This window comes from Coregonus lavaretus (genome assembly GCF_964263955.1).
Source record: "Coregonus lavaretus genome assembly, chromosome: 9".
In the NCBI taxonomy this organism is placed as follows: domain Eukaryota; kingdom Metazoa; phylum Chordata; class Actinopteri; order Salmoniformes; family Salmonidae; genus Coregonus; species Coregonus lavaretus.
This window is the reverse complement of record NC_139996.1, coordinates 36,900,318-36,914,096: the sequence shown is the minus strand read 5'-3', so window position 1 is coordinate 36,914,096 and position 13,779 is coordinate 36,900,318. Positions and strand designations below refer to the sequence as shown.

The 13,779-nt window shown below is 45.3% G+C and overlaps 1 protein-coding gene and 1 pseudogene across 2 annotated transcripts in view; both read left to right on the top strand.

The window, feature by feature from the left end:
• The window catches only part of LOC311135179 (tRNA-specific adenosine deaminase 1-like), a 32,883-nt gene extending 26,544 nt beyond the window's left edge, over positions 1 to 6,339 (top strand). The window contains exon 9 of the mRNA XM_084169106.1: positions 5,405 to 6,339. Within this exon, the coding sequence (XP_084025232.1) occupies positions 5,405 to 5,537 (133 nt within the window). The 3' untranslated portion in view covers positions 5,538 to 6,339. The remainder of the gene's footprint in view (positions 1 to 5,404) is intronic.
• LOC311135343 (vacuolar protein sorting-associated protein 4A-like) overlaps positions 1 to 13,779 on the top strand; it is a 569,660-nt pseudogene that overhangs the window by 491,480 nt on the left and 64,401 nt on the right. The gene's annotated exons all lie outside the window — the stretch shown is intronic.

The following is a 13,779-nucleotide window of genomic DNA, read 5'->3' as shown; positions in this document are numbered from 1 at the left end:
GGGCGGACACCTTCTCCCGATCCGATTGAGCAGGGCTGATGGTGTTGAAGTAGAGGTCCAGCTGCAGGAGGAAACCCTGGCAGCAGGCAGCTGTCCCGTCGTATTCCCTCGGTAGAGACAGTTGAATACCCCTGGTTGCTGGTGTGTGGGTGGCTGGATCCGGTCGCTCAGCTGGTTCTGCAGGGTCGGATCCTCTCTTCTCCAGGCGCTGGACGGCCTGGAGACCCCGATCCATCTCTTTGCCCAAGCTGGCTAACATGGTGGAATGCTCCCGGACCCGCTCAATGACTCCAGGCATATTCCCCGCTCCTGCTGACTCCATGCTGTTTGGGTGTGTTATTCTGTAACAAGGTGAGTAGGACGGAGCCAGGCGCAGGAGGTGTGAATCATAGAATAGGGTTTATTAGCCAATACAGCAGTCCGCAGCAATGCGTAAACCAAATACAGTGCGACTTAAATGCGTACTGGGAAAAAAAAACACACGGGTGAATATCCCGCCGATAAAAGTAACAATGCTCAACACGAGCTAGCGACACCTCCACATGGAACAATAACACTCAAAGGCATGGGGGAGCAGAGGGAATAATTATACAGAGACTGATGAGGGGATATGTACCAGGTGTGTGTGAAAAACAAGACTAAACAAATGGAATGATGAAAAGAGGAGCGGCAGTGGCTAGAAGGCCGGTGACGACGAACGCCGAAGCATGCCCAAACAAGGAGATTAGGCAGCTTCGGAGGGAGTCGTGACAGTTTTTTTTACGTTGAAGGTGAGGTTATTTTCCTGGCACCACTCCGCCAGGGCCCTCACCTCCCTGTAGACTGTCTCGTCATTGTTGGTAATCAAGCCTACTACTGTTGTGTCGTCTGCAAACTTCATGATTGAGTTGGAAGTGTGCGTGACCATGCAGTCATGGGTGAACAGGGAGTACAGGAGGGGGCTGAGCACGCACCCTTGTGGGGCCCCTGTGTTGAGGATCAGCGTAGTGGAGGTGTTGTTTCCTACCTTCACCACCTGGGGGCGGCCTGTCAAGAAGTCCAGGACCAGTTACACAGGGCGAGGTTCAGACCCAGGGCCCTGAGCTTAATGATGAGCTTGGAGGGTACAATGGTGTTGAAGGCTGAGCTGTAGTCAATTAACCGCATTCTTACATAGTTATTCCTCTTGTCCAGATTGGATAGGGCAGGCAGTGTGATGTCGATTGCGTCATTCATGGAATGCATTGTCTGTGGATCTATTGAGGCGGTATGCATATTGAAGTGGGTCTAGGGTGTCAGGTAAGGTGGAGGTGATATGATCCTTAACTAGCCTCTCAAAGCACTTCATGATGACCGAAGTGAGTGCTACGGGGCAATAGTAATTTAGTTCAGTTACCTTTGCTTTCTTGGGTACAAGAACAATGGTGGACATCTTGAAGCAAGTGGGGACAGCAGACTGGTTTTGGTAGAAATTGAATATGTCCGTAAACACTCCAGCAGCTGGTCTGCGCATGCTCTGAGGACGTGGCTTGGTATGCCATCTGGGCCGGCAGCCTTACTAGGGTTAACACGCTTAAATGTCTTACTCACTTCGGCCACGGAGAACGAGAGCCCACAGTCCTCGGGATCGGGCCGCATCGGTGGCACTATGTTATCCTCAAAGTGGGCGAAGAAGGTGTTTAGCTTGTCCGGGAGCAAGACGTCGGTATCCGCGACATGGCTGGTTTTCCCTTTGTAATCCGTGATTGTCTGGAGTCCATGCCACATACGTCTTGTGTCTGAGCCGTTGAATTGCGACTCCACTTTGTCTCTGTACTGACGTTTTTCTTGTTTGATTGCTTTACTGAGGGCATAACTGCACTGTTTGTATTCGGCCATATTCCCAGTCACCTTGCCGTGGTTAAATGTGGTGGTTCGCGCTTTCAGTTTTGCACGAATGCTGCCATCTATCCACGGTTTTTGGTTTGGGTAGGTTTTAATAGTCACAGTGGGCACAACATCACCTATACACTCTCTGATGAACTTAGACACTGTGTCAGTGTATACATTTAATGTTATTCTCAGAGGTAACCCGGAACATATCCCAGTCTGCGTGATCAAAACAATCTTGAAGCATGGATTCCGATTGGTCGGATCAGCGTTGAATAGGCCTTAGCACGGGTACTTCCTGTTTTTAGTTTCTGCCTATAGGAAGGGGGAGCAGAATGGAGTCTTTATCTGATTTGCCGAAGGGAGGGCAGGGGAGGGCCGTGTAGTTATCGCGGAAGGGAGAGTAACAATGGTCGAGTGTTTTTGAAGTACGAGTACTACAGGCAATGTGTTGATATAACTTCGGTAGCATTCTCCTCAAATTGGCTTTGTTAAGGTCCCCTCCTACAATATATGTGGCCTCAGGATATGTGGTTTCCAGTTTGTCCAGTGTAGTTCCTTGAGGGCCATCGAGGTATCGGCTTGAGGGGGAATATACACGGCTGTGACTATAACCGAAGATAATTATCTTGGGAGGTAATACTGAAACATACACCTCTGCCTTTCTTCTTCCCGGAGAGTTCTTTATTCCTGTCTGCGCGATGTACTGAGAACCCAGCTGGCTGTATGGACGGGGACAGTATATCCGGAGAGAGCCATGATTCTGTGAAACAGAGTATGTTACAGTCCCTGATGTCTCTCTGGAAGGAAATCGCCCTGAGCTCGTCTCCTTTATTGTCCAGGGACTGAACATTAGCAAGTAATATACTCGGAAGCAGTGGATGGTGTGCACGCCTCCTGAGTCTAGAAGTCCACTCCGAATACCTCTTCTCCGCCGGCGGCGTCTTGGAGCAGCCTCTGGGATAAGTTAAATTGCCTTGGGGGGTACAAACAACAGACCAGCTATGCCCTTCGTAAGGCAATCAAACAGGCAAAACGACAAAGTGGACTCTCAATTCAATGGCTCAGACACAAGACGTATGTGGCAGGGAATCCAGACAATCTCGTATTATAAAGGGAAAGCCAGCAACATCGGATACCGACGCCTTGCTCCCGGACAAGCTAAACACCTTCTTCGCCTGCTTCGAGGCCACCGCCACTGATGTGAACTCTCCTTGGCCGACGTGAGAAAGACATTTAAGCGGGTTAACCCTCGCAAGGCTGCCGGCCCAGATGGCATCCCATGCCGCGTCCTCAGGGCCTGTGCAGACCAGTTGGCTGGAGTGTTTACGGACATATTCAATCTCTCACTATCCCAGTCTGTTGTCCCCACTTGCTTCAATATGTCCACCATTGTTCCTGTACCTAAGAAAGCGAGGGTAACTGAACTAAATGACTGTCGCCCTATAGCACTCACTCTTGTCATCATAAAGTGCTTTGAGAGGCTAGTTAAGGATCATACTGTATCACCTTACCCGACACCCTAGACCCACTACAATTTGCATACCGCTCCAACAGATCCATGAAAGACGCAATCGACATCGCTCTGCACACTGCCTGCCATATCACATTTGGACAAGAGAAATACCTAAGACCCTCACAAATTTCTACAGTTGCACTATTGAGATCATCCTGTTGGGCTGCATCACCGCCTGGTACGGTAATTGCACCGTCCGCAAACGCAGGGCTCTCCAGAGGGTGGTGTGGTCAGCCCAACTCATCACTGTGGGCACACTGCCTGCCTCCAGGACATCTACAGCACCCGGGGTAACAGGAAGGCCAAGAAGATCATCAAGGACCTCAGCCACCCGAGACACAGCCTGTTCACCCCGCTACCATCTAGAAGGCAGAGACAGTACAGGTGCATCAAAGCAGGGACCCGAGAGACTGAAAAACAGCTTCCAACTCCAGGCCATCAGACTGTTAAATAGTCACCACTAGCCGGACTCCACCCAGTCCCCTGCCCTGAATTTAGTCACTGTTACTAGCCGACTACCACCCGGTACTCTACAGTGCACCTTATTCTTTTAAAGATTGATCAAGCTCGGTCAAGTTGTTTTTTTATCATTGCTATACAGCCATTTTCAAGTCTTGCCTTAGATTTTCAATCAGATTTTAGTCAAAACTGTAACTAGGCCACTCAGGAACATTCAATGTAGTCTTGGTAAGCAACTCCAGTGTATATTTGGCCTTGTGTTTTAGGTTATTGTCCTGCTGAAAGGTGTATTTGTCTCCCAGTGTCTGTTGGAAAGCAGACTGAACCAGGTTTTTCTCTAGGATTTTGCCTGTGCTTAGCTCTATCTTCTTTTTATAAAAAAAACATGATGCAGCCACCACCATGCTTGAAAATAAGAAGAGTGGTACTCAGTGACGTGTTGGATTTGCCCCAAATTTAACGCTTTGTATTCAAGACTTAAAGTAAATTTCTTTGTCGCATTTTTGGCAGTTTGACTTTAGTGCCTTATTGCAAACAGGATGCATGTTTTGGAATATTATTATTCTGTACAGGCTTCCTTCTTTTCACTCTGTCATTTAGGTTAGTATTGTGGAGTAACTACAATGTTGTGGATCCATCCTCAGTTTTTTCCTATCACAGCCATTAAACTCTGTAACTGTTTTAAAGTCACCATTGGCCTCATTGCTTTATCTTGGCCAGGTCGCAGTTGTAAATGAGAACTTGTTCTCAACTGGCTTACCTGGTTAAATAAAGGTGGAGAAAAAAAAAAAAAAAATGGTGAAAGCCCTGAGCGGTTTCCTTCCTCTCTGGCAACTAAGTTAGGAAGGACGCCTGTATCTTTGTAGTGACTGGGTGTATTCATACACCATCCAAAGTGTAATTAATAACTTCACCATGCTCAAAGGAATATTCAATGTCTGCTTTATTTTTTACCCATCTACCAATAGGCGCCCTTCTTTGCAAGGCATTGGAAAACCTCCCTGGTCTTTGTGGTTGAATCATTGTTTGAAATTCACTGCTCGACTGTTGGACCTTACAATTATCTGTATGTGTGGGGTACAGAGATATGAGGTAGTCATTCAAAAATCATTTTCACCACAATTATTTCACAAAGAGTGAGTCCATACAACTTATGTGACTTGTTAAGCACATTTTTACTCCTGGAAAGGGGTTGACTACTTATTGACCAAAGACATTTCAGCTTTTAAAAAATTCAAAAAACATAATTCCACTTTGACATTATGGGGTATTGTGTGTTACGGCCAGTGAGACAAAATCAGAATGTAATCAATTTTAAATTCATCAGATAGTATGTCGCGTGGGAGTGACACGATCTGACGTAAGACAATGCCCACAGAGGACAGGAATCCTTGGGACATGTTTCCACACCCTGGAAATACATATTTAATTTCCTCAGTAGCATGACAAGGGTTAATTCCATAGAAATAGAATGACTCATTCTTATTCTATAGTTCATTCATCTAATGTCTTGTGATTTAAGAGGTTAATATGTCATGGTAACTGCCGTTGAGTTTCTGTGTTTGTTGTTTGTGTCTGTAGGGGAAAGGAGCTCCAGACGTACTGGGACTACAAGCAGGTGGCTCAGTCGTACCAGCAGGCCTCGCTGCAGCTGCGCTCACAGGCCTTCCCACTGTGGCTCCGCAGTGATCGTGGCCTGCTGCAGTTTCACTGAAACACAGTACAACTTTGTTGCTTACAGCAACAATGGACTGAGAAACTGGTTAGTACAGAATGCTGTGTGATTATTAGAGGGACAAAGCCAAAAACAAGTGAAAGGACACAGCCATACACTGTCATGAAGCATTATTGTACTTGTAGATGTGCCAAGGAAGTGATGACCAATTTTGGCAGGACATGCAAAGACATGAGTTTAGAAAGGGCTTGGAGCTCACATGGTCAGTATCCCCACCTAGCATATTCAGATATAAATAGGTTGGCTTGCAATGTGATAACATTCCACTAGAACAATGCCTGACCTGTTTTTCAAACTCATTTGTAATCTGTTCATTCTCACAGTATGTTCATGAGATCTGCGTCATTGATTTGTGTGACAGTCTTTGTTCCTGTATGTCCAGAATGATATGTTTTATTATTACAGTATTACGTCTGAATATTTTTCTGTTGATAAAAACGAATTGGTTGTTTTGAATAACTACAGATAAGAGTAATTTCATGTGTTTTTATTGGTTTGTCATCCAGCTACCTTACCTTACATTTCATATATTCAAAATGTTTGGTATATATAATCTTTAAAGATAAACAAATCCAAAATTGTTAAATTAAAACAAAACAGTTATTACTGTATATGATAACTGACAATATCTTAAACTGCTGATAGTACTGCAATAACATTCCCAAACGTCTAAAAGTAATCAAATGTAGAATTTATAGTTTCAATATGATATGAGTGATACTAGTAATACAAATGCATCCATAACATGATTAATGTTGAGGTTATTAAATACTTCTTCCACACACATTTCTCTATTTTGATAGTTACAGTTGAAGTCGGAAGTTTACATACACCTTAGCCAAATACATTTAAACTCAGTTTTTCACAATTCCTGACATTTAATCCTAGTAAAGATTCCCTGTCTTAGGTCAGTTAGGATCACCACTTTATTTTAAGAATGTGAAATGTCAGAATAATAGTAGAGAGAACGATTTATTTTAGCTTTTGTTTCTTTCATCACATTCCCAGTGGGTCAGAAGTTTACATACACTCAATTAGTATTTGGTAGCATTGCCTTTAAATTATTTAACTTGGGTCAAACGTTTTGAGTAGCCTTCCACAAGCTTCCCACAATAAGTTGGGTGAATTTTGGCCCATTCCTCCTGACAGAGCTGGTGTAACTGAGTCAGGTATGTAGGCCTCCTTGCTCGCACACGCTTTTTCAGTTCTGCCCACAAATGTTCTATAGGATTGAGGTCAGGGCTTTGTGAAGGCCACTCTAATACCTTGACTTTGTTGTCCTTAAGCCATTTTGCCACAACTTTGGAAGTATGCTTGGGGTCATTGTCCATTTGGAAGACCCGTTTGCGACCAAGCTTTAACTTCCTGACTGATGTCTTGATGTTGCTTCAATATATCCAAATAATTTTCCTTCCTCATGATGCCATCTATTCTGTGAAGTACACCAGTCCCTCCTGCAGCAAAGCACCCCCACAGCATGATGCTGCCACCCCCGTGCTTCACAGTTGGGATGGTGTTCTTCGGCTTGCAAGCCAACCCCTTTTTCCTCCAAACATAACGATGGTCATTATGGCCAAACAGTTCTATTTTGGTTTCATCAGACCAGAGGACATTTCTCCAAAAAGTACGATCTTTGTCCCCATGTGCAGTTGCAAACCGTAGTCTGGCTTTTTTATGGCGGTTTTGGAGCAGTGGCTTATTCCTTGCTGAGCGGCCTTTCAGGTTATGTTGATATAGGACTCGTTTTACTGTGGATATAGATACTTTTGTACCTGTTTCTTTCAGCATCTTCACAAGGTCCTTTGCTGCTGTTCTGGGATTGATTTGCACTTTTCGCTCCAAAATACGTTAATCTCTAGAAGACAGAACGCGTCTCCTTCCTGAGCGGTATGACGGCTGCGTGGTCTCATGGTGTTTATACTTGCATACTTTTGTTTGTACAGATGAACGTGGTACCTTCAGGCGTTTGGAAATTGCTCCCAAGGATGACCCAGTCTTGTGGATGTCTACAATTTGTTTTCTGAGGTCTTGGCTGATTTCTTTTGATTTTCCCATGATGTCAAGCAAAGAGGCACTGAGTTTGAAGGTAGGCCTTGAAATACATCCACAGGTACACCTCCAATTGACTCAAATGATGTCAATTAGCCTATCAGAAACTTCTAATGCCATGACATCATTTTCTGGAATTTTCCAAGCTGTTTAAAGGCACAGTCAACTTAGTGTATGTAAACTTCTGACCCACTGGAATTGTGATACAGTGAATTATAAGTGAAATAATCTGCCTGTAAACAATTGTTGGAAAAATTACTTGTGTCATGCACAAAGTAGATGTCCTTACCGACTTTCCAAAACTATAGTTTGTTAACAAGAAATTTGTGGAGTGGTTGAAAAACAAGTTTTAATGACTCCAACCTAAGTGTATGTAAACTTCCGACTTCAGCTGTATACAATCAAGCTTTTCTGGAAAAAATGTGGGGGTTGTGTCAACCCAAAGTTGTGTGAAGGCCTAAAACCAAATGTATTTTCTCCACTGTACGCCACGTACAGAAAGCCATCCTCCTCTCTCTCTTTCTCATACGGCTGGTCCATTGTCAGACTGCAAGATAGTGAAAGACATTGATCAAAGATTTTGAACATACATTTTCAAGAACACACAAACATTTAACACATACATTCTTCCCCATCCAGACACCGTCAGAACCCAAACTGATGCAAATGCATTCACTCCTATACTAGTCTCGCGTTGCTATACTTCCAAGTCTCGTGGGAAAGCTGAAAGTCGAGGTTCCTCTTATACATACACCACACACAATACACATGCAGTAACTCATCTGATATCTGAGTCAACTGTAATTTGTTAGAAAATGTAATCTAACATCAGAATGGCATTGTCTAGAAAAGATGACGCAATTGCATAAGGAAGCTGAGTTATGCATCTAATTTCAAGGCCTATTCAATCAAACCCGTAACCATGTGTACTGTCTACCCACATAATGCATTAATAGGTACAGTGCCTTCAGAAAGTATTCATACCCCTTGACTTATTCCACATTTTGTTGTTACAGCCTGAATTCAAAATGGATTCAATGGATTTTGTATCTCACCCATCTACACACAATACCTGATAATGACAGTGAAAACATGTTTAAACTTTTTTAGCAAATGTATTCAATGAAATACAGAAATCTCTCATTTACATACGTTTTCACACCCCTGAGTCAATACTTTGTAGAAGCACCTTTGGCAGCGATTACAGCTGTGAGTCTTTCTGGGTAAGTCTCTAAGAGCTTTGCACACCTGGATTGTACAATATTTGCACATTATGCTTTTTAAAATTCTTCAACCTCTGTCAAGTTGGTTGTTGATCATTGCTAGACAGCCATTTTCAAGTCTTGCCATAGATTTTCAAGCCGATTTTAGTGAAAATTGTAACTAGGCCACTCAGGAACATTCAATGTCGTCTTGGTAAGGACCTCAAGTGTATATTTTGCCTTGTGTTTTAGGTTATTGTCCTGCTGAAATGTGAATTTGTTTCCCATGTTTGTTGGAAAACAGAATGAACCAGGTTTTCCTCTAGGATTTTTGCCTGTGCTTTGCTCTATTGAGTTTATTTTTATCCAAAAAAACTCCCTAGTCCCTGCCGATGACGAGCATACTCGTAGCATGATGCAGCCACCGGAGCTGGTGAACGGAATGAGCAGCAGTACCGGGGGGATCCGTGACAGTACCCCCCCCCCCCCCCCCCCCCGATGCGCTGCACCTGCAGTGGGACGACACCGGCCTCGGGGACGACCACAGGAACGCGGTGCGTGTCGGTCAGGGCACCGACGGTGAAAATCCCCAGGCGTTCCATGAACGCTTTCCATACGCATGAGGTGAACTGAGGGCCACGGTTTGACACAATGTCCTCCGGGATCCCGTAGTGCCGGAAGACATGCATAAAAAAAGCCTCTGCGGTTTGCATGGCCGACGGGAGCCCAGGCAGAGGAAGGAGATGACAAGCTTTGGAAAAACGGTCCACAACGATGAGAATGGTGGTGTTCCCCTGGGAGGGGGAAACGTCAGAGACAAAGTCCACCGAGAGGTGAGACCAGGGTCATTGTGGAACTGGCAGGGGAAGAAGCTTTCCATAAGGGAGGTGTCTGGGTGTCTTTGACTGGGCACATAAACCCGGACGTCCCTAGCCAAGGTGGGCCACCGGTACTTCACAGTCAGGCAGGCGATGGTACGTCCTATCCCAGGATGACCCGAAACAGGCGCTGTGTGTGCCCAGGAAAGGAGGCGGTCCCGCACACCCGTTGTCACGTAGGCGCGTTTCTCCGGGCACTGTGCAGGTACGGGTTCCGTACGCAGGGTCTGCCGTATGTCGGCGTCCACATCCCAAACCACTGGTGCGATTATACGGAATGGAGGGATGATGGGGGTCTCCTCTGCATCATAGAGGCGAGACAGGGCGTCCGCCTTCACGTTCTTCGAGCCTGGCCTATAGGAAAGCGTGAATTGGAACCTGGCAAAGAATAGAGCCCACCTGGCCTGTCTCGGGTTTAGCCTCTTCGCTGCCCTGATGTACTCCAGGTTGTGGTGGTCCGTCCACACCAGGAAAGGGTGTTTGGACCCCTCCAGCCAGTGCCTTCAGTGCCTTCTTGACCGCCAAGAGTTCCCGGTCCCCTATGTTGTAGTTCCTCTGGGCGGGGCTCAGCTGCTTGGAGTAGAAGGCGCAGGGCCGCAGTTTTGGAGGGGTTCCGGTGCACTGGGACAGCACTGTCCCGACACCTACTTCGGAGGCGTCCACCTCGACGATGAAGGGGAGTGAGGGGTCGGGATGTGCCAGCACGGGAGCAGTGGTGAAGCGTGCCTTCAGCGTCTCGAACACCCTCTCCGCCGTCCAACGAAGCCGCTGGGGAACTCCTCTCAGCAGGGAGGTAAGAGGCGCGACCACTGTGCTGAAGCCCCGGATGAACCTCCGGAAATAGTTGGCGAACCCCAGGAATCGCTGGACTGCTTTTATGGAGTTGGGGATGACCTTACTGCGCTGACGCGTTGCTACTCCATCTACACTCCATTTTCCATTTGTCGCCTGCACGAATGCACACCAGATTGTAGGCGCTCCTCAAATCCAGTTTCGTGAAATACTGAGCCCCGTGCATTTGTTCGATGATGGTTGGGATGAGGGGTAAAGGATAGCTGAACTTAACAGTGACTTTGTTCGATAATCAATGCAGGGGAGCAGTCCCCCATCTTTCTTCTTAACAAAAAAGAAGCTTGAGGAGGCTGGTGATGTAGAGGGGCGGATGAACCCCTGCTGGAGGCTCTCCTGTACATAGGTCTCCGCATAGGAGAGGGGATAGACGTGTCCTCTCGAGAGGGCTGCGTCAGACAGCAGGTCAATGGCACTGTCCCAGGGGCGATGAGGAGGCAGGCGTGTAGCCTGGGTCTTAGTGAAAACCCGGTGCAGACCCTGGTATTCCTCCGGTAAATCCACTTGAGTTGCGTGGTCCGGAATTTCCACCGTAGTGGTGTTGACAGACACCGCGAGACACCTCACCTGACACTCCTGCGACCAACCCAGCAGTCTCCTCTCAGACCAGGAAATAACAGGGTTATGCCAACTCAACCAGGGGAGACCTAAAACAACAGGGTGTGTGGGGGTGTCTATAATCAAAAAGGTGATCTGTTCTAAATGAGTGTCATGGGTCAGCAGAGAAACGGGAACAGTGATGTGATGTACGAACCCTGTCACTATTGGACGATTATCCAGGGCTCGAACAGGAATGGGTGACTGTAGGGGAACCAAAGGAATGAGTAATGCAGTGGCCAGTGCACTATCTAAAAGATTCCCAGCAGCTCCGGAATCAATCAGAGCTAACGGGAGTGCCAAAAACAAAACAAAAAAACTATTTTTGCATGAATATGTGTCACATATCAGTTTGCAAACAATGTAAACAAATAAATCATTGAGTTAATAAAGCCGCATACAAACATGGTCTCTTTTTTGCGTTGAGTAAGGCAGCTCCAAAATGCAGGTGTTTCAGCCTAGCTCAGTGCTTTCTGTGGTGGTGGGGCAGCCAGCGGAAAATACGGAGCGTAGGTGTTGGTAATATTCTCTAGTTGCGCCGTGATTGGCTCAGTGTTCTGTCACTCACACTACGTCACCGCCAAGTCTAAGGGTAGAGCTCGAAAATTTAATTCCCTTGGGTGCTGCCGTAGAGTTACATTAGAAGTGCCCATCCAAGAAGGCTCAAGGTCATTGGCCACAGATAAAATGACGTCAAATCACGTTATATCTACAGTAGCTCTGATTGGAGTGATCATGTCAACGTCATGTTTTCAAAATCTTAGCTAGCAGTCATCATCATGAATCAAGTCAACAATCTACTGGCAAATCCTTTTTAATCCTTGTCATATGAAGAGAAATTATAGATAATACGTATCGGTGCTCATCGGCCATTGGACATAAGCATTACACAACAAGTTCAATTCAACAATGAGTGGTTTGGAAGGAATCAGTGGCTAACTGCAAGCATTGCAAAGCAATCACTAGCCTGCTATTCAGTGGAGTGGCTGTGTGGTCCCAAGTCTGAGATTAAGGGTCTCTTTTCCAAGCTTAAAATGATAAACATTCAACATTGGCCATGCTGTCAATGAAGCATGATATGTGCCGTGCTCAAAACAACTGTTAACTCGGAACTGCGAAATCTGACTTCAGTAAATTCAAGACAACTGGTAACTCGGGAAAAACGAGCTCCGACTGGAAAAATACGTTTTGAATGGTCATCCAACTCGGAATTGGAAATCCGGAACTCGGGCCTCTTTCTAGAGCTACGACCTGAAGATCACTGACATCATCATGATTCAACCTTGTTTTTTTCAGAGTTCCCAGTTGTCTTGAATGCACCATAAATCCAGAGAATGCCAGACTTTGATGACAAAATTGTTGCTGTGCCACCTTCCTGTTCAAGTGGGCACAGCAAAACAAGGTGAGTCCAAAAATGTATTGTATGCTGCTGCATAAATGATGTAATATGCCAGGGAGATATGTATACTGTAGCTAAGAAAGTGATACTAAGTCTATGTTTTGTAGTAAACTGTTAGTAGCCTATGTGCCTCACCCTAATAATTTGGTCTATTTTCCCCTCTTAATTTCGCCTACTGTTTTGACTTGTGTCCTATAACCTGTTTTAGAGAAATGTAATCAACAAATATTGTAAGAGCTTTCATTGTCTGCTTATATGCCCCCTTTATTTATCCTACGGTTCTGACTTGGTGTACCGGGAGAACGCTGTAAGAACGGCCCATGTTCGGAATTGTTGCTGTATATTTCAAAAGTGCTGAACAAATAGTTATATTGACTACGTCTGTCCTAGCTTGCTCATTAATGTCTTAATCAAAATTACGGATTACCTTTTTTCCGCTTGTCGTCCCCTTATGCCATAGTGTGTACATCTCAATTGTCAGTAGAAACCACATTTGTTTATGCAAGTCAGCCATATCAGCTATGTTTTTTTAAAGGCAGTAAATGAGGCTGAATGAACTGTTTCGCTGCCAGACAAGGCTCCGCTGATAGCCAGGTGTAGCAGTGGTAAGGTGTTTGGACTGCTGTTGGGACTCTACTGTTGGGACAGCTTTATGTAGGCCCTAACTGTTTGTGGGCACTGTTTGTCACCGTTATATTGCAATTAATGTATTGTTTAGTGTTGTGTTGTGTCGTGGCTTTGCTGCCATGCATCCCACATTATTTTATTTTTTGCCCCACCAAAATGTACATGCTAAAATCGCCACTGGCTGTAACGTAGGTCAAGGGGTCTGAATACTTTCCGAATGCACTGTAGGTCCTTGTTTAAAGCCTACTAGGCCTACATGTTGAAATGTTGAAGCTTCTTATTACGATAGCCTACTTTAAAACCAAATGGTACATAGTCACAAAAGTAGATGGGGTGTTTGTTAAATGATGTTTATAAAGAAAATTAATGGAGCGAATTTGGAGCAGCAGTTCTTTTCCCCTGTGAGCGTTGAGCAATTTTTTGCGGAATGGGGAAAGGACATTGAGCGCCGGAGCAGTGCGCAAAGACTGTCATGTCTAGATGGAATCCAGCTTTTGTCAAATTTACATTAAAGTATTTATTTTATTTTTCATTTTAGCTAACCCTTTTCCTAACCTTAACCTAATTCTCCCAACCTGCCACGTGAGTTCTCATAAACTTGCTATGAAAAGTAAATTCGG